We start from the raw sequence: 27,527 nt of genomic DNA on the forward strand, positions 1-27,527 counted from the left end.
CCTCTCTTACCTCCGAACAGATTAGGAGAGAGGTGAGCTGGTAATGATCCTATCAGCAGCCGGGGACCTTCGTGCCCTCTGCCCGAGCGCTCCCTGTTCGTCGCCTCCTCGGGGCTGCTGCCACCGGACTCCGGTGAGCTGTAGGCTCCGCTGCTGTTTGGAATGTTGATGCCGGACTGGGGTCTGGTCCCACCAGAGCCCCCGGAGCCCCCCACAGACCTGGCCCTGGCACCAAGGTGCTGGCTCGTGGTGGACGTGGCTCCGGAGGCTCCGGACGCGCTGTACGCATGGTACCTCACGCCCCCGGCGTTAGTCCTGCTAACATTACTGCCGTTGCTGCTGGACGTGCTGGAGGGCAGGTCCGAGCCGGAGTAGGCTCTTGTCCGACCATTGGCAGCTGGATTAGCAGTTGGGCTGCTCTGCTTTGCCCCCATGTTAACCTCCACTGATTCGGCTTTGAAATATTAAAGAGGCGCTCTGTGAGCCACTGCGTGACAGCGCACCAGATTTACGCCTGAGGCAGATGGCTTTACAGGACAGACGTCCGGGAAGAACAGAAAAGCAAAACAAACTCCGCGCCGCTATGATTCCATCCAGAGAAGCAGAATGCCAGTTAGTTAAAAGTTGAGGCTGACATCTGTGACAACAGCTAAATACGTGTGTAAAACTTTATTCGCCGTCACCATTGTATTCCGTCATAAATAGTTGTGGTCGTGCTGCAGGTAACGTGGTTCGTTCCTCGTCTGAGTCGCCGCTGTGGACCCGCTGAGCTCCGGCCGCTGGTCTCTCCTCAGTGTCCGCTCCGCCATGGCTCCCGAGCAGCACGAAGGAGCAAAGAGCCGGGCTCCTCACACCTCCCTGCCTGCTGACACATTGCTTAGAAGGAGGAAGTGATGGAGTAGAAAGTCCTGCATTAAACCGTTTCATCAGCTGCCACAAGGAGACTCGATGCGTAGGCTTCCTATCAAGCTAGCTGAATTCACGAGTATTTCCGCTCAGAAGTTTCAAAATAAAGCCATTGCGGGTTTTTAAAAAAAATATTGGCAGTTTCAAGTGTTTTCAAAGCCACTATAATGCTCAGTTTTTTTTTTTACTTTTTGTTATAGAGCTTCTTTGTACTTTGGTACCAAAGTACTTCAAGCTAGGTTATGTAAATGTGAGCATGCTAACACTCATACTTTCACAATGCTAACATTTCAATGACAAAGATAATGTGTCATTAAGTAGTACAAGTAATTACCATGGTACTGTTCGCATGGTAACATATGCTAACTACCACTAAACACAGTACAATATATACAATAAGTTTCAGTCTGGATTAGACCAGAAAACTGTGGTTAATGCTTAAACTTGTTGGTGAACTCCATGGCAGACAAACTATGCAACAGCAACACTGTTTCTCAATGAGATCAGACATACACTTACCAAGCATTTTATTAGGAACATGAGGACACCTGCTTATTCACCCAATCACTTGGCAGCATAAACTCCTGCAGAGGCTTCAGTTAATATTCACATCAAACATCAGAAATAATGGTCTGAATGCCACTGAACCATGCCACTTACCATCCCCTAATGGCTATTTCCAGCATGATAATGCACCATGACACAATGCACCATGACACAAAGCTAAAGTCATCTCAACCACCCCCCCACCCCACCCCAGTCTCCAAACCTGAATCCAGTTGAACACCTTTGAGATGTGGTAGAACAGGAGATTGTACATTGGGTACAAAATGCAGAAACACATATGGTCTTCAAGGAAAAACATGATAATAGTTAGTGAAAAATTAGATTTCTGGTTTTCTTGTTGTTGTATAGGCAGGTCTGAGAAGATGCCATACATCTTACTATATGGTATCATGTATGTATGGCACCTACAGATCTCTACCACTACATTCAGTGATAGAATAGTTTAACCTTGTACTGAGCTGCCTTTTTCAAACATTTGCTCTCATGCAGCCATATCAGGAAAGATATCAGACCCTTCAGGACACTTGGACACTAGCAATGGATCATATTCTACACCATTAATCTAGTGTGCTAGATTTTTAGATGAAGAGGTGATTATAAAGATTTCTGATGCACCGAAGGAAGTTTAAAAACATGCTTCACCTAAAAAAACATCTTCAGAAGAGGTAGATGACCTGCATGGCTGTTGGCCAGCAAATCAAGGTCAAGCGGCCTAAACAGCTGACGTCAGTATTTACAGTATGTTTGCCAAGTTACTGTACACAAGATTAATCTCAACCACCTCTATGTTTTACAGCTGGATAAAATCTGTTGTGTGTCTGTTGTGAAAGAACAGTCTCTAATTTGGGTCAAGTCATGTCAATGTGTGTTTTATGTATAAAAATAAAAATAAAAAAAATCCCACAACGTTTATTCTACGCAGACTAATCTTTAATATCATATTGAGCTCTTATTTTGAAATCCAACGGAAGTAATTCTGGTCTGATGGTGTACATATGAGGAGCTTTGATGAGTTTTGAACTACCATGTCAGGTGATGTCAGCAGCAGCGCATCAACGTCAACAACAAGAGTCCTAGGCTACATGTATTTCTTCCTCGTGATCTCCTCATTCATATGTGTATTAGTAATAAACAACATGCAAAATTCAAGTTGCGTTTTATTGGCAGTGTTATATCAATTCATATATAATCAATTCAATCATTTCCATTGCCTTAAATGCCTGCAGGACTTATTTGGCAGTTGTTGGCTGTAGATGTTATGGTAGCCTATTTGAAGACTCAGTCCTGTCAGGTTCTGTTCATGCATCTGATTCAAGAAAGAATTTGAGATGAGTGACTGGAAATTTAGGGCTTCAAATTTTTCATTATGAATTTGTGAGGATAAAAAAAGTTGAAAGATTTTGAAAGTTTACATGAGCTTGAGCCCAACCACCAGCTCATGTAAACTCTGGCTCAAGCTGAGATTTTATAATATCATATTATCATATTAGCATATTTTTTGTTTTAAGATTTATTTATTTATTTATTTTTAATTACATTGACAGGATATCATATTAATATGTTATAATTATTATAATTATTATTTTAATTGTTTTATTTTTATTATTTTCTCCCTACGATTATATTTATATTACATCATTAATGTCTACTATACTTTACTTTTCACCCTCTCACAAAAGACAGATACATAACACAGATACATATGACTACATCACACATAAAACTCAGAAAATACACACACACGCGCACACACACACACACACACACACACACACACACACACACACACACACACACACACACACACATCCCATACACATCATATCCTTTTCATTTGTACAACTCCATAACTGTTGTCATTTACATGACTGTCCAATGTACCCTTCGTGTCACATGTTTTTGTTATGTAAAGTCTCTAATAAAGAACAGGAAAACAACAAAAAGAAAAGAAAATTTACATGTGGGATTCAAACTACTTAGATTTAGACAGATGGGTCTAAAAGTAAAATATTTCAAATTCAACATTAAGTTCTTTGTAGTGGTGAACTTTTACAGTTGTGTATTCAATTTCTCAACTCAATTTCTAAAAAACAAATTCTCATGGCCTTTCCATGCTTCCATGCATGGTTTTCTAACTAATAGGATTATTTTATATTTGTGTTACAAAGGTACAAAGGGTTCTATAATGTAAAGATTGTCCTGCCAAAACCCTACCCTCCTGCCAAAGCTCCTGCACAAACATTTATTTTGATTTCTGCAAAGGGAAATGAAAATCTGACAGAGAGTGAAGTTTTGGCACAACACCCAGACAATTAAAATGGTTCAAAGATGCAAAGCAGCAGAGAGGGGTGACATGCTCCATATACACTCCACTTAATTCAGAAAAGGACATGACTCAGTCTGCAGCAGGTTGTGTTTACAGTAAACACCACCAGACAGCAGGTCCCCTATTGCAAAGTACTTTTCACTCCCACTGAGACAATACAGTTCACCTCTAACAGCACATTCTGCCTGGATACAGTATTTGTGACGGATGTGATTGGTCTGTGGCATCATAGACAGAAAAAAAACAGATGTCAAGGACACAAATTGTCATTGGCTCTTTGATTTGTGGTTAACCACAAAGAGGTTAACACTTTTGTCTGTGGTAAGTCAGTCTGCAGGCAACTTCAGTGACAGCCCCCTGAGGGTTTCTGAAGGCAGAATGACTTTCTGTCAACAGCAACGTTCACATTGTGTGGACAGCAGAGCTTACAGCACCGGTGTGTAAAATGAGTGGTTTTCTCACCCTCACCCGTGTTAATCCCTCTAATCTCCCCTGTCTGGAAATAGCTTGGGTTATCTGCTGATTGATGGCCACAGCGTCCATCACCACCTGCATAATGAAGGGGAGGACAGGGCAGCTCAGCAGCCACACTGCAAAACCACAATTACATTAAGCTTTAATGGCCTGTGTTTGTTGGGATGAGCTGTGTGGCAGCATTATTTAAGTGTTGGTGGTTTTGGATGGCAACAATCCTTTTGTGCATTTCAGGGATGTATTCAGGCTTCTGAAACCGAATTTAGACAAGGGGGCTCAGGAGGTAGAGCGGGTCGTCCCCCGATCGAAAAGTCAGTGGTTTGATTCCTGGCTCCTCCAGTCTGCATATCAAACAAGATATACTGAAACCCATATTGCCCTACATCACTTCTAGGTTTGGATCCTACCTCAAACACAGGACATTTTCAGTGGTTATAGACCAGTTCTCCTCCTCCTCTGCCCCTGTCACCAGTGGGGTTCCCCAGGGTTCCATCCTCAGGCCAGTCCTATTCAAGCATATGCTTCCCCTTGGAAACATCATCAGGAAACATAACATCTCCTGCCATTTCTATGCTGATGATACACAGCTTTACCTCCCGCTAAAATCTACAGACTCCCTTCAGCCTCTCCTGGAGTGTTTCAAGGACATCAAGGCCTGGATGGCAAAGAACTTCCTTCAGTTAAACAGTAACAAAACTGAAGTATATTTGGCCCCTCTAAATCCAGAACCCACCTGGCCAGTAAGCTTGACCATCTCATCCCAAATGTGAAGCCTCACAAAACGGATTCTGTCCTTCAATGACCTGGAAAATGTAATCCACGCCAACTGCACTATTGCAATTCTCTGTATTTAGGCCTTCCTCAAACTTCACTATCTGGGGTACAGTTGGTCCAGAATGCAGCTGCTAGGATTCTGACTGGTACTAAAAAACGTAAGCACATCACCCCAGTCTTAGCCACCCATCATTGGCTTCCTGTTCATTTCAGAATTCAGTTTAAGACCCTGCTGATGACCTTTAAGGTTCTCAATGGTCAGGCCCCACCTTACATCTCAGATCTCATCCACTGGCACTCAGCGCCAAAATCTCTCAGATCTCAAAGTTCATTCCTTTTACATGTCCCACGAGCTTGCCTAAAACTGAAAGGTGACAGAGCTTTCGCAGTTGCAGCTCCAAAACTATGGAACCTCCTGCAGCCTGATATCAGATGTGCTCCTCCCTTCTCCATTTTTTAAATCCAGGTTAAAGACATATTTTTATTCACTGGCCTTTTAGCTCACTAACCTCCTCGTCCAGTGTCATGTTCAAACTGAGTATTTACTTCTTGTTGTCTACTTGTTTGGGTTATTATAATTGTCTCTTATGTACTGTATACATTTGTTGTACTGTATCCATTTGTTTTACCGGCTACCTTGTTTATTTTAACTGCCCTTTGAACGGCACTTTGGTCAGCTCAAGCTGTGTTTAAATGTGCTCTAGAAATACAGTGACTTGACTTGAAGTTGATTATATGTAACATTGGCGTGTGAGTGTGTACGTACACTAGAAAAACACTATGTGTGTGAATGGGTGAATGTGGCTTGTTGTGTAAAGAACTATATAAGCGCAGTCCAAACAGTGTACTGAAATCCAGGATTCTAATAATGGTATTTACATCAAACTTAATGAATATGTAATTAGACAGATCTAATTATTTAATCAGATGTAATAAAACTCCATCATTACCACCCCTAGAATTGTTTTCACCTAGTGAGTCTGTGTATTTGTCATCATGGCAAAACAAGGTCCTGGATATGGTCCCTGGATAATTGCTCATTATAAGAGAATACAAAAAGTTATTTGTGGAATTATTTTGTTAGTCATATTTACCTCTTCTGTTCATCATAAGCAATAAAAAAAAGAACAAAAGAAAAAAAGAAGAATTGTGCCTATTTTGACTAAAGGTAGGTCCAATGTTCCATGCAACAAAACATAATACTATAATATTGTAAAACAAAGCATATTTTCAGAATACTGTCTTTATTGAGGAAAAAAGCAAAACTTAATCAGTGAAATTTTGCAGCGCAAACTACCACAGAGGTAGTTTTGAGTACTTTGTGGCATCTGAGTTTATGTCTGTCTGTCTGTCTGTCTGTCTGTGGACAGATTTTGTCACTGTGATAACATCACAATCTGCAAGATATAGTCACAAAACTTTACAGGTGTGTAACTGAGATCAAACTGGCTTACTTCCGAGATGTGTGTGGTATGATGACTACTCATGTAATAATTAACTATGGGCCGGCGTCACAACTGGGGCTACTTTCACAAAGATATTTCAGACTGGTCTGTAGTGTTGGTCCAGTCTTAATTTTGCACATAGATCAGTCTAATTCAAGTAAGACTGTTTCACAAAAAACAAAGACAGAGTCATTTTAAGACACCTTGCCCCCAGGCTGACTCAGGCCTAAGACCAATGAGACTACACTCATGATATGCTCGCTGGTTCTTCACAAGTGCCTCCAGTTCATCACACTTGTTAGCCAGGGAGTTGACATTTCCCATGAGGATCAATGGTAGAAAAGGCTTATATCTCCATCTCCTAGCCTTTAGCTTAGCCCCGGCTCTGCATCCACTAGAAAACAAGAGAAAACAAACAACTTATATTGGGAATTGTTTTTTCTCACACTTTTACCTGTTCTGTTCATCTTGAGCAAAAAAGTAGATAAACTGTATCTATTATTATTTTTATTTTTTATTAAAGCAATGCATATTTTCAGGATACTATGCTTATTGAGACAAAAAGTGAATCTGTTAATGATGATCTATGTTGCAGATGCAACAGGGTTGGGGTCAGTTGCAACATCTGAATTCTTCCATTCAAATAAATATTGTGAATGATATGTTATTTGTAATCATCTTTAGATGGCATGGCTAATTAGCAGAGAGATGTAAGTTTAACATCTAAAAGTTTGGTTGGTCTAGAACAAATAATCTCCTCCTCCATAATATTTTTGTGGTTATGTTATGTGTTACTTAAGTTGCTGAATTGTGATTAATGTACTGTATGCCTGTAAAGTAAATATTTCAACATCATTGATATTATTAACATTTTTTATTCGATTGAATTGGAATTTTATTTTATTGAAAAACTGCTCCCAAATACTGAACATGTACGACTTTATAATGCACCTAAAGTGATCCCATCCTCTCTTTGACTAAATGAGCTGTACTGTTTCAAAGTGAAGTCCTTTTCCAGTGCCTCACCTGATCAGCCACAGATTACACCTTCACTGTGAGGAGAAATTCAGGTTACGTGATGGATGGTCCGTCCTGCCTGAGGCACAGCACATCATAACATCATTCAGGCATCATGAATCTCATGACTGTGTCTCTGCTTTGGTTCATCTCAACAGAGCCAAGTCACAGTTTCAAAATGTATTTACCTCTGTGTCTGTTCCCAGTGTAGCACAGCGTAACAATCAGGAACAGGAAAGATGAATTACCTGACAGAGCCACCAGGTAAAAGAACAACACTGCTGACCCCTGGTGGCCAGTGGAAGAAAGTACAGTGTACAATAAATACATGAATTTACTCTCAGCCGTGATTGAAAATGATCTGTGACTAACTAAGCTGAATAGAGGGTAAATCAGAAATTAAAAATCCTGTTACGGAGAATTACAAGATATGACACAAAATCAAAATCCAGAATACACTCCAAATTGGAGATAAAATTTAATACCCAGCAAAACCTGGTCTGAATCCTAACACTCTTTAAATCAGAACCTCCAAATCAAAATTTAAAATGTACAATAAAACAACAATAAAAGTCGTGTGCTGGCAAACATTGGAGAGGAGGTAAGTCAGAAATCTAAAACCCTGCTCAAGGGAATTGTACAGTGACAAAAACTAAATCTTGACTACACTGCAAATTGGAAAAACAATTGTAAAACCAGTAGAATCCGATCAGGACCTTAACTCTCTTTAAAACTGAACCTCCTAATCCAAGATTATTAATAATACAAGAAGACAGTAAAACCTCGACTCCACTCCAAATTGGAAATAGATTTTAAACCAGGCTTAAACCGGTTTCAAACCCCACATCACATCCATGCATGTGTGCAGCTTCTATTGGTCACACTGTACACTCTCACACCCTCTGTCCCCCTTAGACAAGACAGTAACTGACTGACACTGACACACTGGCTGTTTGTTGTGGCTGTTTACCTCCTCCACTGATCTCAAATTCAAATTCAAAATAGCTTTATTAGCATGAACAAAAACATGTTATTGCCAAAGCAGTTTACAAATGATATATACACATAAAATACAGTAATAATTAAATGTGTTGAATATTGATACAGATTTAGATTTTAAAAATATAATATTTATATCCATTTATATTATATCCATTTATATCCAATCATCTAAAATCATACTGATGTGTGTTAATGGGGATGTTATTGTGAGGCCCTCAGGCTGTGGCAGGCAGAGACATATTTAGCTGCAGAGGAGCTGCTGCTCCTTCAGGAGAACTGACACTTTCTCCTCTGGGGTTCATATTTGGAAGTTTTGAATTTTTTTCTCTGTGTCTCTCTCTCTCTCTCTGCTATTCTGTCTCTGAGGGTCCCTACTAGGACATTGGTTGCTATGGCAGCTGCCAATGGGATTTAGGCAGCTATGTCTTCACATCTACACTACAGATAAACACTGAGGTGAAAGCATCCTCACTTTACTTTCAGTCTCTAAACCTGTAAATCGGTATTATAACTCATCACATGAGACTGAGAGATGACGCCACAGATGATTTTCTCCCTCAGTAGTTTTCCTGCAGGGATTCCAGTGATACTCTAAAGCAAATGTCTATGAAAATGTCAGATCCTTGACTGAACTGATGGACAGTTGTGTGTCAGCTGAGAAATCTGCTACTCTACTCTGCTGCCTGGACTCCTTCCTCTTCAGCTGGCCCTCCTTCAGCTCTGGAAACACCCAGGTTATAACAATCCAGCTCTATGGTCTCCTGTGGAACTGGCTTCTGCCCCCTGGTGGCCTGGAGAGACATAGCAGCACACAGATGTGAGTTAGTGCATCACTCCTCTATTCAGTTCAATATTCACAAGCTGAGTGCTTCATGTCAGACAGTCCTCTGGTCAACAAACGTGTGTACGGTACCTTAAGGATGAAATAGATGACAGCGATCACCAACAGCAGACTCAGTGGCAGGACGACCAGTCTGATGATAGGACCTGTTGGATCTGATGACACACATTCAGTCATCACATTAGATCACATGACATCATTTTAACATGTGGCTGTTTGAGTCAGTTCTTAGAGAATAAGGTCGTCTGATTCGCTCTGTTCACTCATGAGACAGACAGACAGAGAGACATGTCTCAGAGGTTCGGCCTCAGCCCTGGATTCATTGCCAAGATTAAGGCTGCTCGATGTCTGGTATTCTCTATGCACTTCCTATTGAGCCAATGTTGCACAATATTCATTTTTGTATTGATGGTCTGTTTTTATCTGATTGTGATACACGTTTTAGTTTATCTGCATATGCAGATGATATTATTGTTATAGTAAAAAACCAGGATGACGTCACAAAGTTAGGAAATATTGTTGAAACATTTGGAAAAATCTCAGCTGCAAGAGTGAATTGGGCAAAGAGTGAGGCCTTAGCAGTAGGGAGTTGGTCTGCAGGTCTTCCTCAGCTGTCAGGAGGGTTGAGCTGGAGGAGGGGAGGCCTGAAGTATCTGGGGGTTTATCTAGGAGACAATCAGACTGGCAATAAGAACTGTGAGGGAGTGGTGGAGAAGGTGGAGGGGAGGTTGGCCAAGTGGAGGTGGCTGTTACCTCACCTGGAGAGCAGAGTAGCAGCTTTTAGACTACAGTTTATCCAACGTTACCTCACATGCAATGATGACGTGGTATGGAAACCAGTCATGAGCATCATTTTAAGGGGAGTGGCAGGTCTGGATTTAGATGCATCTTTGTTTTTAATGAATTGTAGTTTTATACGTCTGTGTGATCTGAATCTGTTTTATCAGGGACTTTTTAGAGCATGGACTCTCTTTAAATAGAACAGACTAAAACCTGCAGCTTCACTGTACTGGCTCCTGGAGGAGCCTCTAATCCACGGGGCCCGACTGGATGTTCAGGACAACAGTAGACCTGGTCTCACCCAGCGTTTGTGTTCAGCTGGGACAGTGAAGTTGAGACGCATAGTGGACGCTGCAGGTCCAGGACTCAACAACACGGAGGCAGTAGCTTCTCTATTGGGCCTGAAGTCACATGGTCACACCAGAGACATTTTGAACACATGGACTAAAAGACTGAGTAGTGAAGAAATGGAAATGCTACAGGACTATTGTTCTGGAACAGAAGCTCCTGATGAAAGGGATCCTTTCCCTGAACTGGGTCTTAAAATAGACCACACTGGACTGACAGGACCATTGTTGGTTTATAAAAATGCTGCATCTGCAGACCTCTACATGTTGAACGGGAAAGCTCTGTATAAATATTGTGTTCAAACTTTGAACAAGAGAAAGTTGAGTGGGAGAACAGACAATGTGTGGAGAATGAGATTAAAGGTGCAGGATCACTGTAAACCTGTGTGGAGGCTGTTTTATAAACCGCCTTTAAACAAGAGGTCAGGTGATCTGCAGTGGAGAATTCTGCAGGGAGCGCTGGCTGTCAACAGCTTGGTTTCTAAGATAAATCCCACAGTGTCCTTTAAATGTCCTTTCTGTCAGGAACCAGAAACTATTTTTTACTGTTTCCTGGAATGTAAAAGACTTGAAGTTCTGTTTGAAACTCTGAAAAGTGTCTTTTTAAATTGAGAGTTAGTGTGAAACTGCTTTTATTTTTGGTGCTGGCTCCAAAAAAGAAAATGCAAAGAAGTGGCAGCTGTTGAACTTTGTAGTGGGACAGGCCAAACTGTCCATTTATAAAAGCAGGAAGAGTGGAGTAGAAAGTGTTTCAGGTGGGGAGCTGCTGTCAGTGTTTAAGTCGGTGGTGAAAGCCAGAATCAGAGTAGAGTTCAGATTTTATTCACTCATGAATAATGTTGATGGGTTTCTGTCTCAGTGGTGTTTCACTGCAGCTCTCTGTTCTGTTGTTGAGGGGCAGCTGATTTTTAACTCTGTGTTTCTATGAGATTTTCAAAATCTTTTTGTTGTCTTGTTTAATCTGATAATTATGTTTCTGTTGATATTGTCCTATTTATTGGAAAATAAATGTGATTTAAAAATCAAAAAAAAATATCTCTCTCTCTTTCTCTCTCTCTCTCTCTCTGTCTGTCTGTCTGTCTCTCTGTCTCTCTCTCTCTCTCTGTCTCTGTCTCTCACACCAGTCATGGTTGTTAGCATCTCTTTGTGGTCATCTTGTGGCTCTATGACTAATTACTCCAAATAAGAAACCTGAACAGTCACTTCACACAGACACACAGGTCCACGGGCCCCTGAACCTTTCGGGCCCCTGGGTCCGTCCCCAGTCTGTCCATTAGGTAATCCAACATGAGAAGAAAATTTTATCTTTAAATCGGACACTTGTAATTCTGTCTCAGCTCCCATAAGTCCTGGTGCTGGACCTGGTGTCTGACGACCTTTTAATGTTTTCCACCTGAGCTTGACTCTGTGCTTCAACTCACCTGAGACAGTGAGGGACAGCCGACGGCTCTCAGAGGAGAAGTTATGAGAAAAAACGTAGATGTGATAAACACAGCTGTAGCTTCCTTGGTGAGCGGGCTGTGCAGCAGGAAACAGGAAATGGGCGGAGTGATTGACAGCCGGCTGGTTGTAGTTGTGCGTTGTGCCGGGGGAGGTGAAGGTGAGCTGGAAGAAGCCTCCTGGGTACTGTGGCTGGATGGAGCAGCTGATGCTGAAATTGGAGCCAATGAATACACTTAAATTTCCCTGCTGCTGGGCCTCGGAGACCCTGTCCATGGAGGAGGACACAGAGATGATTGGCTGAACCAGCAGGTCTGTAAACAGAGAGATGATTGGCTGAACCAGCAGGTCTGTAAACAGAGAGATGATTGGCTGAACCAGCAGGTCTGTAAACAGAGAGATGATTGGCTGAACCAGCAGAGGTCCTGTGCTACGCAAGCAGTCTGTGTTAACTGAAACCCCCCCCCCCCACCCCCCCCCCCCCCCCCCCCCCCCCTAGAACATCGTCCTGATAACCTGTAACTATGCAAGCTGCTTATCAACGGGCTCAGTTAAAACTCTGGGTTTACCATGTCCAGCTACGAGTTGCATTCATTTTCAAAGATTCGTCTGAACCATGAATGAAGTTCTTTATAATAATGAGAAGAAACGCTGATGTCTACTGGTAAGTTCGGTTATAGCAACGTCTAAAAGTGATGTTCAACAATGGAGAAATGTGAACATATGATCACATGACTGGAATAAAAAACTATTTATTTCCATGTCTAAATATAATTTCTATCAAGTCAGATTAAAGATGTATTGTAAATAAAGTGCATGAAATTATCATTATGTCTGAGTATTTTCTCTCTTTCAGTCTGATGGATGAACAAACTGTTATGAACAATGTGATGCAGATAAAACAGTTAAAGTTCATGTCAGACGGTTTCTGCTGCAGAGAGGAGAGAAAGAGAAGTAGTTGATGTCTGATGAGTCGGAAGACGCTGAATCTTTTACTAATCATGGAAATAATTAAGTGTGTGGGTTAATTGTTCACGAGACATCAGAGGTGTTTAGTTTTTATTTCCAGTTGTGGTCACGGAGTGTCCTCATGTTGTTTCTGAGCTGCAGTGATGAAGAAGAGAGTAAAAGCTTCATCAGTGTCAGGAATCCAATATCTCTTTCAATTAAAATGAAGTTATAATAGTTTATTATAAAGGCTATTTATTTAGGCGTGATAAACTCTTTTTTTAGAAGCTTTGTTTTAAAACCAGAGTGACCACATGGAAAACCCAAACAGGAAAACTGTTCCTCAGACTTTTTATATCTTATATATCTACTGCTTGTTTATTATTGATCACTTTATTGTTAACTCTTTTGTCCCTGTCAGGATCCTGTAGGAATGATGACTTGGTTTTTCCAGTGATTTGATTGTCAGTAGTTTGGCTGTTGAACAGTTTTGATCTGATCCTCTGAAGTTAACCTGCCATGGAGCAGGTGAGGAGATCAGCGCAAGTTACCATGGTGATTTTACCCCGGTAACAAGTGAACCACTGTTGTAGGACTGAAAACCCAGAGTGACAGAAAGACATGAAGCCATTAATTACAGCGTATAGAGTCTTTATAAACGGAGCCTCATCACAAAGTGGTGCTGATTCTTCATCACAAACCAAAATTAAGTGTAAGGAACTGAGCTCAGTCAAACATTGGCCCACCAAAACACAAGAGTCGGCCTCTTGCCACAAACCCTGTTTTCCTCCTGGTGTGCTGCAGTTAGCTGCTGTTGTGGAAAACTGTCTGAGAGGTTCACCATGAGGGGAGTGGACACAGAGCTGGTGAAGAACGACCACAAACCTGTCTGCCACATTTCCAGGACGAGATGAACTACTGCTGGGGATAAACTCTCCCTGTGGGAGTCGTGAGTGGCACCAAACTGCTTTTATCTTCGACTGTAGTTATTATTGGTAAAGGGGGTGTGAGTGAGGGCTGTGGGAGCTGCTGGGTTTGTGAGTGACCCACAGCAGGTTGCTTAACGGTGCAGATTGTAACATTTGAAGCAGCGGTGGAGACTACTGACTGTCACTGAGGAATACTGGAAATATTAGTCACTGATGGACTTACCTGAACAGGTGATTTCCAGGATGGCGGAAGGGGAAGCTGATGATGAACAATCCCTCAGGGTAAATCCAGAATGAACACAGTCAGTGTTGATCTTCCATACAGAGCTGTATGAGGACTCCATTCTTCTCCTTGTTGAAACAGCAGAGCCACAGTCCAGCTCTCTACAGGCTACAGCTGCTTCCTTCAGGGTCCAGCCATCGTCATCCACTGGTCTCCACTCTCCTCGGTTCACCTGCAGTGTACCTGCACAGCGACTGGCTCCTCCCACCAATCTGACAGGCTCTGAACACAAAGAGAGTCATCAGTGACACAAGTCAAGTTATTAGTTGTCAGTTCAGCTGCAGCTGCAGCTTATTACACCTCCCCTCTCCACACAACGTTACATGATTCATCAACTCTCTCACTACAGGCCAGTGTATAATCACAGACACAAGATTAGACACAACTGCTAAAAACTAAAAAGTGAAGCAGAGGCAAGATTAGGAGTTCCAGTGTGTCGAACATACACAGACCAAAATAAAGAAGAGAGGAAAAAAAGACTTTCACTGCTACATTTATGTGATAATGATCATATCTCAGTTTTTATATTCATCACCATATTTTAAAACTTTTTTTTTTAAATTTAACAAGTAAGCTGCACATTCTTTTTGTATATGATTTACTTCTAGAATTTTCAATACAATAAACACAAAAACAGTAATACAGTAAACAAATCCCCACATGAATGACTGAATAAGTGACATAAAGAAAAACTGTAAAGTGCAGTAAACATTGGCATAGGAAGTACAAAAGTACATCCCAAAAAGAAAAGAAAACAGACAAACTATGTGCTACCAGCATGAGGAAAACAGGACTCGGCCACGAGGTGCAGTTATATTAGTACAGTGCAGGGGGCCCATCAGTCAATGGGGACAGCGTCCACTTGGAGGGACCTGACATGATCTTAGAAGGGCAGCCAGATTATAGAGAATTTAACATCAGAGCCACAGAGACAGTTTCATTTTTTCTAATTTCAAAAAATATAGGGCATCCTTTATCCAATGAGTATGAGAGGGGGGACGAGGAAATTTCTAGTGCATCAGAATAACACGCTGCACTAGCAATGTGAGAAAAGCTACACATAGGAGCCATTTCTGTTGTAAATGTATGTGGGATTCCTGTTGGGCCAGTGGGTTTTACTATTCTGGTTCACACAATATAGGTAGGAACCTTTCATTGAGGGACAGGTGTTGACTTGAAAGGGTCCCTTTCAAGTTTGTTAAAGGATTGTTTAACCAGGAAAAGGGAGGGCGGCTTAAGGCAACAAAGTCAGAAGTAGAAAAGTATCTAAGAAACACGTATTCAGATTTTGAGCAGAATAGAGTAATAGGCCTTCCACCTGACATGCTACCAGTAGGAAAGATAGATCATGAGATGGATGTTAGACCAGCCAGGTGGAAGGAGGTTGAGGAGGTAGTCAGGCGTGCAAAGGCTTCTTCGGCCCCAGGGCCAAATGGAGTCCCCTACCGGGTTTATAAAAGCACACCTGATATCCTACAGTTTTTGTAGAGGCAATTAAGAATAGTTTGGGAGAAACAGGTTATTCCCAGAGCATGGCGTAGGGCAGGAGGTGTTTTTATTCCAAAGGAGAAGGAATCCTCAGACCTGAGTCAGTTTCGAATGATCTCTCTCCTAAATGTGGAGGGGAAGATCTTCTTTAGCATAGTCGCACGGAGATTAGCTAGTTATTTAGAAAGGAATAGCTTAATAGATACTGCAGTACAGAAGGCAGGAATACCAGGTTTCGCAGGGTGTTTAGAGCACACTAGCATGATTTGGCATCAGATTCAGGCAGCCAAGACAGAGAAAAGAGACTTGCATGTCATATTTTTGGATTCAGCAAATGCGTTTGGTTCAGTGCCACATAGCCTTATTTGGGAGGCATTTGATTATTTTAGAGTGCCTGGAGTAGTGGTTAATTTAGTAAAGTCATATTTCCAAGATATTAGACTATGCTTAAGTACAGCAGGCTTTACAACAGCGGTGGCCAGAGGGCTAGAAAATAGCGATTATAGGCAGGGTGACGATTTCTCCATTGGCAGATTACACTAAATGGCGTATGGAGAGTTAATCATTTAGAGCGTTCTAAGTGGGTTGTAGGTGGAGAGAGGTGGCAGGATGGGATGCGCCCTTACACCAAAGTTAGGGCCTACAGTGGATGACATGAAAGCTTGCATAAGGCATACGGTACGGGTGCATGTATGAAGAAGAGTACTTGAGAGATAATAAAAAAATTAAAGTTGGGCTAGAAATGAATATAAGCGCATTAGTAATGGTCATAGAAGGTAATGCTCAATGGAAGTAGAGGGAGGTTAAGTCGAGTAGGAGGTTTTGTAGTAAATAGGAGAGGAAATTCGCCCAATAATTAAGGGAGAGAAATCAGTAAAGATGGTCTAGGTCAGGCTGGTAGCAGCAGGCAGACTTGAATGAGGAGAACAGGTATTTCAGTTTCGGAGGAAGTGTTGCTGAGAGGACTGGATACGGAATAGATAAATCAGGCTGCAAGAAAGTTTGAAGTTGTGGTTGTCTGCGTTTCGCGGTTATTCCCGAGGCTGATAGTGGCCCACTGTCGTGTTAAGTATGTACATCCCATTATCTGCCTGCAGAGAAAATGGAAAGATTAGGTTAGCTTTTACTATTAGGAAGTTGGGGCTAGGTTGCTGGATGTATTAAGTTACGGTGGCACTGTAGGGAAAGGCATACTTTCACTCCCAGTAACTGGTCTGCAGTGGAGGAGTTTAAATGTACCCAAGGTTAGGACAGAGCTTCCTGTTACCTGGGAGTAAGTGTGTGGGTAGTCAGGTAAGGGTGGTTTCGCACCCAATCAAAGGGAGAAAGTGGAATCCAAGAATGGCAGTGGCAGGAGGCGGAAGCGAGACACTCAGGCATACGAGATTGTGGGTAATGTCGCAAATAGGCCGGGGAGGCTTGGGGCTTCCGAGGCAATAGCCGGTGTGGGTAGGAGCATGGTACCCGAAAGGTAAAAGAAGAAAAGCTAACGTTGGTGGGAAGCAGGTTCGTAGACAGGAGGAAATATTAAGGGGTGCAAAGGCAGTGGCCCAGGCTAAGCAGGGACAGTGGGTGAATTGGGAAGGTGTAGACAAGAAAAAGCTTAGCTGGAAAGAGCTGTGGAGTATGGAGGAAAGTAGTATTAGATTCTTGATAGGGGCAACTTATGATGTATTGGCAACTCCCCAGAACCTAAAACTCTGGGTAAATGGAGACCCGTTATGTTCATTGTGTTCAGGTACTGCAACTTTAAAGCACATTTTGTCAGGCTGTAAGGTTAGTCTGTCGCAAGGCCGGTACACGTGGCGACATAACCAGGTTTTAAAAAGCTTAGCTGCAGGAGGGGGGGGGAGTAGGGGGAGGTAGAGCACAGCCTAATCCGGCGGGGGAGAGTTTAGCTCAAAAAGGCATCTCTCCTTGACTCTACCTCCCTCATTCAAAATGGCCGCCACTTTCTCCAACTGGTTAGGGGAATTTGTTTGCTGAATCTGCTAGTGTGTTTTGTCCGAGTTGATGATGTTGTTTGTGGTAGCATAGGCAAGATAAAGGAGAAAATAGTGGTGGTGTGAGGAGCAGTGATGGCTGGCATTAGGGGAGTGACTCTGGGACGCCAGTGATCACTGTCTAGCCTCCTGGAGGTGTCGTGGGACCAACTAGACGAAACACTGGTGAAAGGAGGTTCCCACCTGATGACCCCAAAGACATGTTAGTTATCACTGCTCATTAGTCTGTATAGCCAAATTAATGCTTATCATAGGATTTAGGATGTTAATCTAAGGGAGCTATTCACTGAGTCTGGTCCATTTTCTGTAGCACAAGTTTCTTGTGTTTACCTTAAATTAAATAAGAGAGATAGCAGCCTGACGTAATGTAGGGGGCAGTATGCCAGTTTGTGATGATTCATTAAACATATTTACCAACAGTGGGGTCAATGTGTCAGCAAATGTCTTTTAAAATTCGGCAAGGAAACCATCAGGGCCTGGACATTTTCCATTCTGCATCAACATTAGAGCACATTTAATATCAGCAACTGTGAAGGGTTCCTCCAACCGAGAAGATGTTTCAGGATCAATAGAAGGGATGTTTACAGACCTAAAAACGATTTAATATTGTGTCTCATCAGATGAACTCTCAGAACTATCTCTGGTAACTTTCTCTGGTAAGCAGAATAAGAAATGATTTCTCCTCACAGCTTTACACATGTTGATGCAACATGTGGGTTAACATTAGTGGAGATGAAAAGATCAATGTAACTGTTAATATTTTTAATAAAATCAGGGTCTCTGAGTAGTAGCGACTTAAAGCACCAGAGGGATCATGACAGCGACCTACCAGGAAGAGAGAAATCAACTAAGACAGTTGCCTGATCTGATATTACTGTAGGACTGGTAGGAGCATGAGCTGACAGAGGAGAATAATTTATTATCAATCAGAAAGAAGTCAGTAGAGGAGAAAGTGCCATGGACAGGGGAAAATAAAAGAGAACTCTTTGGCATTGTGGTTGAAAAAATGCCACATAACCGTAACTGCATATTGCTCGATAAACAGTTGAATGGGCACAGGGCTTGTTAGATGAACGGTCAACTGAAGGATCAAGACGACAGTTAAAATCACCTCCAATAATGAGCTGGCTAGAATTTAAATCAGGAAGAGAGAAAAGAAAGTGTTTAAAAAAGTCTTCACTGTCCCAAGTTGGACCACACACATTTGCCAATGTCAGGTTGTTGCCACAGATTTTGCCTGTAATGACAATAAAGTGCCCATTGGGGTCTGATATGACACAGAGAATGGTACTGATTTGTGAAAAAGAATTGCAACCCCCTGGGCCTTACTAAAGTGGTAGAGCTGGCCCACTAACCCTCTGCAGAGTTTTAGGTTGTCTGATGGCTGGAGGTGGGTTTCCTGTAGAAAGGCAATTTTAGTGTTTAAATGTTTTAAATGGTTAATAATAATGGCAAATAATCTCCCCTCAAAATGATGGTAAAGACTGTATCAAGGCGGTTCAGCAAGGATCTCTGTGCCGAGGACATCTACAAGAAGGTGAGAGAAAAACGTGGATGGACGGGGACCTTCAATAGCCTCATGTAAGCCAACGATCCGGATGTTTTGACATCCTCTTAACCGGAAGTCCCCGAACTGCACATACAGTAATATGTTAGAGAAGTAATTTCTGGTTTAAAATGTGTGTTTTACTTTATGCAACAGTTCTAGACAATTTTGTCTTTACATTATTTCTGTGTGGCTTCCAACATAATTTATGGTCAATAATGACACCCAGAAATGTATTTTCATGCACTCTTTCTATTTCAAAGTTGTTGATCCTGATCATTTTCAATTCCTTCTCCACTGAAGTCAGAAGCTGTTCCAAACTCTTCCTGGTGTAAAACACATTTGTGTCATCAGCAATTAAAACAAATTTAAATAATTTGGACACTTTACAGATATCATTTATGTACAATATAAACAACGTAGGTCCCAACACTGAACCTGTTGGGATCTCAGAAGTAAGTTAGAGTCTATATTATTTACATCAACATATTATTAATATCTATCACCTAGGTAGTTTCTTATCCATGAATGGGCTCTTCCTCTGATTCCCTGATCACACCCGTTTCTTCATGAATAAGCCATCACTAATAGTGTCAAATGCTTTTTTTTTAACTCAATGAACACATCAATAATGTATTTTTTGTTTTCTGTTGCAGTAGATATCCCTTCTCTCATCACTGCCATTGGAGTAGACCTATTTTCTCTAAAGCCATAATGATGGTCACTCAATATTTTTGAGAAATGGGGAAGGCCTATAATTTGTTTATTTCTGTTTTTATATTTAGAAATAACTCGCTTTTTTCATTTCATTAAGGAATATTCCTGTTTAAAGGGATTGCTTACAGATAAGTATCAGAGGTTTCATTATAGTCTAAAATATATTAACTAACGGCATATCAATGTCAGTCCAGTCTGTGGATTTTTTATCCTTATCAGGTGTTTACTTTTCATCAACACAGTGTATGATAATGTCACAGTTCTGCATCTAAGTTCGCCTGACTCACTTCAGCATTCCCTGTCACCCAGCTCCCAGTTAGTTATTTCCCATTCACCCAGTTCTCCTTCAGCTCCCTGCATTAGCCACTGCCACCTCATCAATCCAACTCCATTCACCTGGTCACACAGCTACTCCTGATGACACCCACCCAGTAAACAAACCCCAGCCTTCCACTCATTTTACACAGATTGTTCTTCGCTTTTCTCCATGTGAGACTCTCCAGCATTTCTTGGACTTATTCTCCGTTGCTAAACCTGTGTGTTCCTGACTTGCATTTCTCGTCTGAACCCTGGTAAACACTCAGGCTTCTCTTCCTGAACTGCTTTTGTAACTTTGGCATTTCTCTGTGTGATCCTGTGCTGGCTTATTCAGCCCGAGCCTCCAACGAGATTTCTGAAGTTTGTTTTTTTTTTTGGATTCACCTGCCAGCTCCAGTTTCTGCCTAGGTAAAAACTAATTTTGCTGAACTGTGTGCTGCATTTGGGTCCTACACATGCCTCTTACAAATAATTTCATCTCCTGTAACCACCTTATTGATCAGCTCCACGATCTCACAAAATAGTAAAGTGAGTTTGATCGAACAGAGATGAAGCAAATCAAAGCTGCAGCTCCACTTCTACCTGAGCAGGTGAGTCCAACAGCTTTCCCAGGTGAGCAGGTGGTTCTAGCTGAGTCTGAGCTGCTACAGTCCAGGAGAGCAGACTCATTGCCTCCACACTGGAACTCTTTGGTCCACATTGGAGCCTCCACTTCTCCATAGAGCGCCCCCTGGAGGACTGAAGGAGCCCCACAGCCAAGCTCCCTACAGACCACCTCTGCATCCTGCTGGTCAAAGTCAGCTTCACACACTGAGGACCACCACTGGTTAGACTTCACCTCCAGTCTGCCTGAACACAGACTGGTTCCATTCACCAGCCTGACAGAGTCTGCAGAGAGAGAGAGAGCTCATTCAAACTCTGATGGGTTGTAATTTCATTGTTAAAATTTGTGTTTTGTATGTTAGGCTCATAGCCTGAGAATGAGCCAAATATGTTAAGGAGACCTAAAAGAGCGTTTAGTGACACACCCTGATCAGCCACATACAACAAAACATCATCAGCGTATAACGCTACTTTATATTCTTTTTTACAATTCCCTGAATAATACTGTTTTCTCTTATTTTATATGTTCTATGTAAAGTGCAAACAGGGTTGGAGAGAGAGGACATCCTTGATGAGTGGACCTTTCGGGGTTAATGTGATCAGTTAGACATCCGTTTATCTTAATTCTTGCTGTTGGGGTTATATATAATGTTTAGATACTATTAATTGTGTTGTTATTAAAGCCAAAAAGTTGTAGTACTTAAAATAGATATTGCCAGCTGGTGTTTAACATCTTTGATAACCATAATATCCTGAGATTGATCCTGACACCAGTGCGTCAGTATGCCAGCGACCCCTTTTTTCACTATCCGTTTCCTGTTTTATTTATGTGTACTTACCTCTTGTGTCATTGCAGCTCCTGTCCTCATGTGTTTCCCAGCCCCTTGAACCTCCTCCCCTTTGCTCCGCCCACCTACCTGTGCCTACTGTTTCCCACCAGTTGGACATGTTCATACGCTGTTCTGTGTTCTTTGTTCTCTGCCAGATTGTGTTTTAGCATTTTCCCACTACATGGTACTAACTCAACTCAACTTGACTCTAGACTTTCATTACCAAGTTCTTCTTTTTCTACTGCAGATAGCAAACCCTCAATGCAGTGTTGTTACTATAGCAACAATACTAGTGTTATTTCATTCTATTCAGTTTCTTTGCATATAAACTAATTTGAATACACAAGTCGCAGCTTCAGTCTCTTCTATAGTTGCCATACTAAAAGTATAGAACGATAACTAATACGAATATAACGGGCCACAGTGAGAGTGTACAGTTGCTTGCCTGTTTAAAAATGGCTGGCTTGTTCAGAATGTCCCATCTTGCACGATGCATGATGCAGTGGGATTTTTCTCTGACTAATCAGAAGTCAGCAGTGTTTTCACATCACCTTTGGTATCAGCTCAGCTTGCCTGGAAGGAGGTCAGAACAAGTGCCAGGTACTATCCAAAAGTTTTGGCCAATGGAAAACCAAAAAAGGTGAACAGAGTGGAGAGGTGCAAGTACGATGCAGTGAAAAAGGCTGTTTGTGTTTCCTGTATGCATTGCTCTCCAGCCATTTACTCATGTCTGCCCTTTGGTTTGTTACTTGGTTTTCAGACTTCTGCTGCTCCCTGCCTGTTACTGTTTGCATTTATTGGACTGCTTACCTGACCCTGGATTATCTGGCTAAACACCTTATGATGTGAATTTTACTTTGCCCTCTGTGAGTTTCTCTGCCAGAGTTGCTACACCACCATGCATGGCTGTATGCTTGCCTACCTAAGCTTTTAGCGCTGTTACAGAGGTTGATGTTGAGGTTTTTGGCGATGTCCAAGAAAGAAAGGAATTGCTCAATATAGTACATGTGAGATTCTTTGGGGTCAGAGGCAATGGACTGCAGCTGTGTCATGTCAGCATTTTTCACACCTGAAAGAAAAATAATGTGTTAACACAATGTCTCAAACATGAAACTCAAGACGAAAAAAATTGTTTGGTTGGCAAAGTAATAAAATTGTGTTTCCCTGATGCCTAAACTAAACCGTAACAAACTACACTGATGTACATTTTAATCCCAGCAATTAGAAATCATGTGCTTTACATTACTGATGCTAAAGCATATCCCATGACTTAGCTTGACTTTCTTCCTTCAGGGCAGTAGCCCGATTTTAATTCAATAAGTAAGACCTGAGTCATACCTGATTTGCATGATTTGTAGGCTGGGGCATCTCTGTAACATCACAACACGTATGATGCTAACAATGCACAACAATGTTGTGAGACATTTTGCCTCCATGAAAACAACTGCAGTGTCTGTGATTTGGATATTTCACTTGACATATTGCAATTTTGATTATATTTTGATTAATTGTGCAGCTCTACTAGCAGGGGTGTTGGTGTTTGCCAGAAAGATGTGTAGGCATCCATTAATTGTCTCTGGTCCCTAACTGGTGTTGGGTAATGATGATATGCACAGTAGGCTTAATGTACTGAACCACTGGCTAGCTTGTCACTGTAGTGAGCTGGGATTTGATTTTGTTAATAACATTGAGACTGCCTTCCTCCCCTGCCATATTACTCATAATGTCCATAAATATGTGAATCACAAAAATGTAATTATCATTCCCACCACTAGTGGTAGTGAAGTGTACTACAAAACACCTGAGGTGATCACAATTGATCACAGCTCACTAAGGTAATTACAATTCTATCTCCACACTGCTGCAACTAAAAACACAAGATGTCTTGTTGCAATAAATACATCGTCTTCTGGTAACAGATTGGCCAATTAAACAGCAAAACTCCAGCCTCAACAAAACTCTCAAATAAATGCTGAACGCATCAGGGCCTGTATTCACAAAGCATCTTAAGGCTAAAAGTAGCTCCTAACTTGCTGATTTAGGAGAAACTCCTAAAAATAATGGGCGTGTCAGTCCTAATTTTCCTGACTAAGAGTAAATCAAAAAGTCACTTAGCACTAAAAGTAGCACCTAAGTCTGGGAGAAGTTAGATGCAGTGGAGAGGATTTCTAACTCAACAAATGATGATGAAATACTTAAAAGATACGACTCAATCACAAGGGAATATTGATCGCTGTGGAGTTTGTGAGGGATGCAATAATATCTTCTACCAACTGAAACAACCCAATCAGTGCAGAAATTAAGTGTTTGGCAACGCTGCGTTACTAGGCAACAGGGAAAAGCCGATCTATTAACCAAACAATAAATGCGCTCTGACCCGACATCATAGGAGAATTCATACGATTTCTTTTAGATGTTCAACAACTACAGAGACATGAAGCAGCTTCATGGTCGGTCTACCTGCTGTGATCGGCGCCAGAGATGGAACGCAAGTAAAAGTTATTGCACCATCACAAGAGGAGGAGGTAATTGTAAACAGGAAAACAAAATCACACCATCAACACACAGGTTGTACTGATGCTGCCTGTACAGTTGTAAACATTGTTGTTCAGTGTTCAGGATCTTCACACGAGTCATGGATCTTAATGGAGAGTGACCTGATCAGCTGTTTGAAAGGCTCATATTCCAGCTGGATGTCACCTGGTGGGACAGAGGAAATGTTCACACCTCAACCCACAGCTGGGACCACAGCTACATTACAACAGGTACAGCTACAACCGACTGTGGCTAACAGGTTGTCAGTTAGCTTTAGTTAGGTTGTCTAGGACAGGTTTGTTTTTTTTTTCCATTGAGAGAATTGAATGTAATTTTTCATCGTAAAATGAAATTCTCCCGAGTCGACACAAACCTGTATTTGTTTATTTCTCAGTTTTTTTTATTATTACTGCGGGATGTTGCGCATGCGTTTTCACCGGGGTGAAAACGGTCTTTCATCAACCAATCACTGTGGTTCCTGCAAGCAAGCTCATCGTTGAAAACTGATGTCAGCCATAGCAACAGAGTTGGACTCTTAGCTTAGGAGTTCTCAATTTTCCTTGGTAAAAGTTGGTCTCAGCAAACTTTTAGTTAAAAACTTTTAGCGTGACTTAGGAGTACTCTTAGTGGTAAGATAAAATGCTTTGTGAATACGGGCCCTGATCATTATCTACTGAAGCCTTGCTGATAAATAATTAGATTCTTCAGCTTAATCTGGATATGGTTCGTTTTTGTGAAACATGAAACGCTGGATAGTGACTTCTGGTTCAACTGTCACTGTATCTCCTACCACATATGTTATGTCAGATCACTACATTATAAAATTTGAGGTGATACTACCTCTACATAACATTTGTTCAAATGTATTTTCCACTTAACACATTGGTTTGTCAACTTTATCTGCTCTTGGTAAGTGATTACCAGTGCTCCTGGCTCCTTTCACAGTAGCAACAACCCTGTTGAAAATTGTACCAGTGAATTAAAAGCGGCTCTGTCTAATCTCCTCACTTCAGTTGCACTTCTAGTTTTGGTAGTAAGGGGTTACTAAGAGTAAGAGGTTTCTACCAAAACCTGATCATCAGAGGTCTTCACCCTGGTTTACAAAAGAAACATGCTCTTAAGCAGGTCTGCCGACGCCAATGTTGAAAATCTGAACACAAAGTCTTCTACCTATAATGCCACAAGAATCTCTTTTTGACACTGTAGCCAAACTTATTCGGAAGTCATTCCTACATTATTACTCTATTATTACATGAGCACTCAATGGTCATTACTCCATTGTTACTACATAATTACATGAGCACTCAGGAGTTATTACTACATTAATACTCCATCATTACAAAAGCACTCTGTAGTCATTACTACATTATTACATGAACATTCAATCATCATTATTTCATTATTATTCCATTATTACAAGAGAACTCAGTAGTCATGACTACATTAATCCATTATTACATGAGCACCAAGTACTCATTACTAAATTATTACGAGCACTCAATAGTCATGACTACATTATCACTTCATTATTACATGGCATTCTGTAGTCATCACTACGTTATTACATGAGCACTCAGTAGTCATTACTACATTATTACATATTATATGAGCACACAGTCAAAGGTTGATTTTATTCAACAGGGCCTATTTAAATGTCTTTACTACATTACTACATCGCTACAATGAGTACTCAGTAGTCACAGCCATCTTTCGCAGCGACAACTATTGTCCACAGACAGACAGACAGACAGACAGACAGACAGACAGACAGACAGACAGACAGACAGACAGACAGACAGACAGACAGACAGACAGACAGACAGAGAAAGAGACAGAAACAAACAGACAGACAAACAGACAGACTGAGACACACAGAGACACACAGACAGAGATAGGCAGAAAGACACAAACAGAGACATACAGACAGAGACAGACAGACAGCGATAAACAGAGACAAAGAGACAGAAAGAAATAGAGACAGACCAATAGATACAGAGACAAACACAGACAGACAGAAACAGACAGACAGACAGAGACAGAGCGACTGACAGACAAACAGACGGACAGAGAGACAGAGACAAACAAAGACAGACACAGACAGAGACAGACACAGACAAACAGACATTGCCTGTTGACCAATGAAATGTTACCATGATTAAAATCACAGATTTCTCTGGTTTGAGAATTGAAGGAAACATTTGTGATAATGTAAGAACACAACTCAACAACATATAGAACATAGGTCTAGTTGCTTTTAGACATTTTAATATGGAAAAGTTACAAATTATAACTTTAATATTTTAACTTTATCCAGACTTAAAACTCATCTTTATGCCTTAACTTTCAATTAGCACCTTATTCTTTGTTTAATCCTGGATTGTATTTTTCCTTATTGTTTCCAGTCTATACTGTTGTCATTCTGATTGTCCATACTGTAAACTGTGTTTTGTTAAAGCCACTTGTGATTTGTGACATTGGTCTATATAAATAAAATTTTACATTTTCATTGTGACAAACAGGAAGTCACTTAATTCTTTTGTGGTAAAGTGTTGTAGTTTCACAGCTCTTCCTCACTTGAACTTTTCTGAGACTCTGCTGCTTTCTTACTATTCAAACTGACAGTCACTCACCGATAGTGTAGATCTCAATGCCCCTGTCTTTCAGGTTCTGTGAGGGGAGGTTTACGTCATCCTGAGACTCCCCGTCGGTGATGAGAACAGCAATTTTACGGGAGTCCACACGCATTCCCACATGGGGTTTAAAGCTCATCTGGTTGATGTGGTCCAGAGCCCTTCCTGTATGACAGTAATAAAGAGACATCAAAGACTTTATCAAAAGACACTTGTGTTGTAAAGTGGGAATAAGAGGGTAACAACTTTGGGCTCTTCTCAAGGAAAATAGATAAAATGTGGAAACAATACTGATACCAAAGTTAAATGATCTAAAATATCGTGTTATTAAAGTTCTCAAATATTTATAAAACATGGCACAGTAAAAAAAAAATTAAAAAAAAATTATGGAGTTCTATTGTTGTTTACACATTATTTATTTTAAGTTTTAATATGTCGTTGTGGAAAAACCATCATGTTAACACTAGGAGGACGGGTGCACCTTCATATAAATGATGTCTTTAAATCATGTTTCTAAAATGGTGCTGAAATTGTGGGGACCAGTGATATATTTCTGGGATCTGATGCAGGATCCATCTGACGAGTGAAAACACCACAGACGTAGACTGACTCCTTGTCATCACCTTGTTGTTATTCAAGTACATCTTGGCTCAGCCTGTTGGTCCCTGTATGTTCCTGTAATGACTTCATATGTGCTGATCAGTGTAATTTATTTCTGTCTCCTTAAATACAAATGAGTTTCTCCTTATTGGCTGTAGTTTTTGCTTGTATCTGTACA

The 27,527-nt window shown here is 41.1% G+C and overlaps 2 protein-coding genes across 2 annotated transcripts in view; both read right to left on the reverse strand.

Annotated features, from left to right (window-relative positions):
* LOC111225777 (E3 ubiquitin-protein ligase znrf2-like) overlaps positions 1 to 853 on the reverse strand; it is a 53,514-nt gene extending 52,661 nt beyond the window's left edge. Inside the window, exon 1 of the mRNA XM_022750809.1 lies at positions 11 to 853. Within this exon, the coding sequence (XP_022606530.1) occupies positions 11 to 434 (424 nt within the window). The 5' untranslated portion in view covers positions 435 to 853. The remainder of the gene's footprint in view (positions 1 to 10) is intronic.
* Positions 854 to 9,053: 8,200 nt separating this feature from the next.
* Positions 9,054 to 27,393, reverse strand: LOC111225963 (scavenger receptor cysteine-rich type 1 protein M130-like). The gene is made up of 7 exons (XM_022751034.1): positions 27,360 to 27,393; positions 26,750 to 26,914; positions 22,507 to 22,653; positions 20,734 to 21,039; positions 14,020 to 14,301; positions 9,425 to 9,507; positions 9,054 to 9,302 (listed from the first exon to the last, which is right to left on the reverse strand). Exons 1-7 carry the CDS (start codon positions 27,391 to 27,393, stop codon positions 9,183 to 9,185), a joined length of 1,137 nt encoding a protein of 378 aa, XP_022606755.1. The 3' UTR covers positions 9,054 to 9,182.
* Between the last annotated feature and the right edge of the window lie 134 nt (positions 27,394 to 27,527).

This window comes from Seriola dumerili, unplaced genomic scaffold (assembly GCF_002260705.1).
Source record: "Seriola dumerili isolate Sdu_G_001 unplaced genomic scaffold, Sdu_1.0 BDQW01000016.1, whole genome shotgun sequence".
Taxonomy (NCBI): Eukaryota; Metazoa; Chordata; class Actinopteri; order Carangiformes; family Carangidae; genus Seriola; species Seriola dumerili.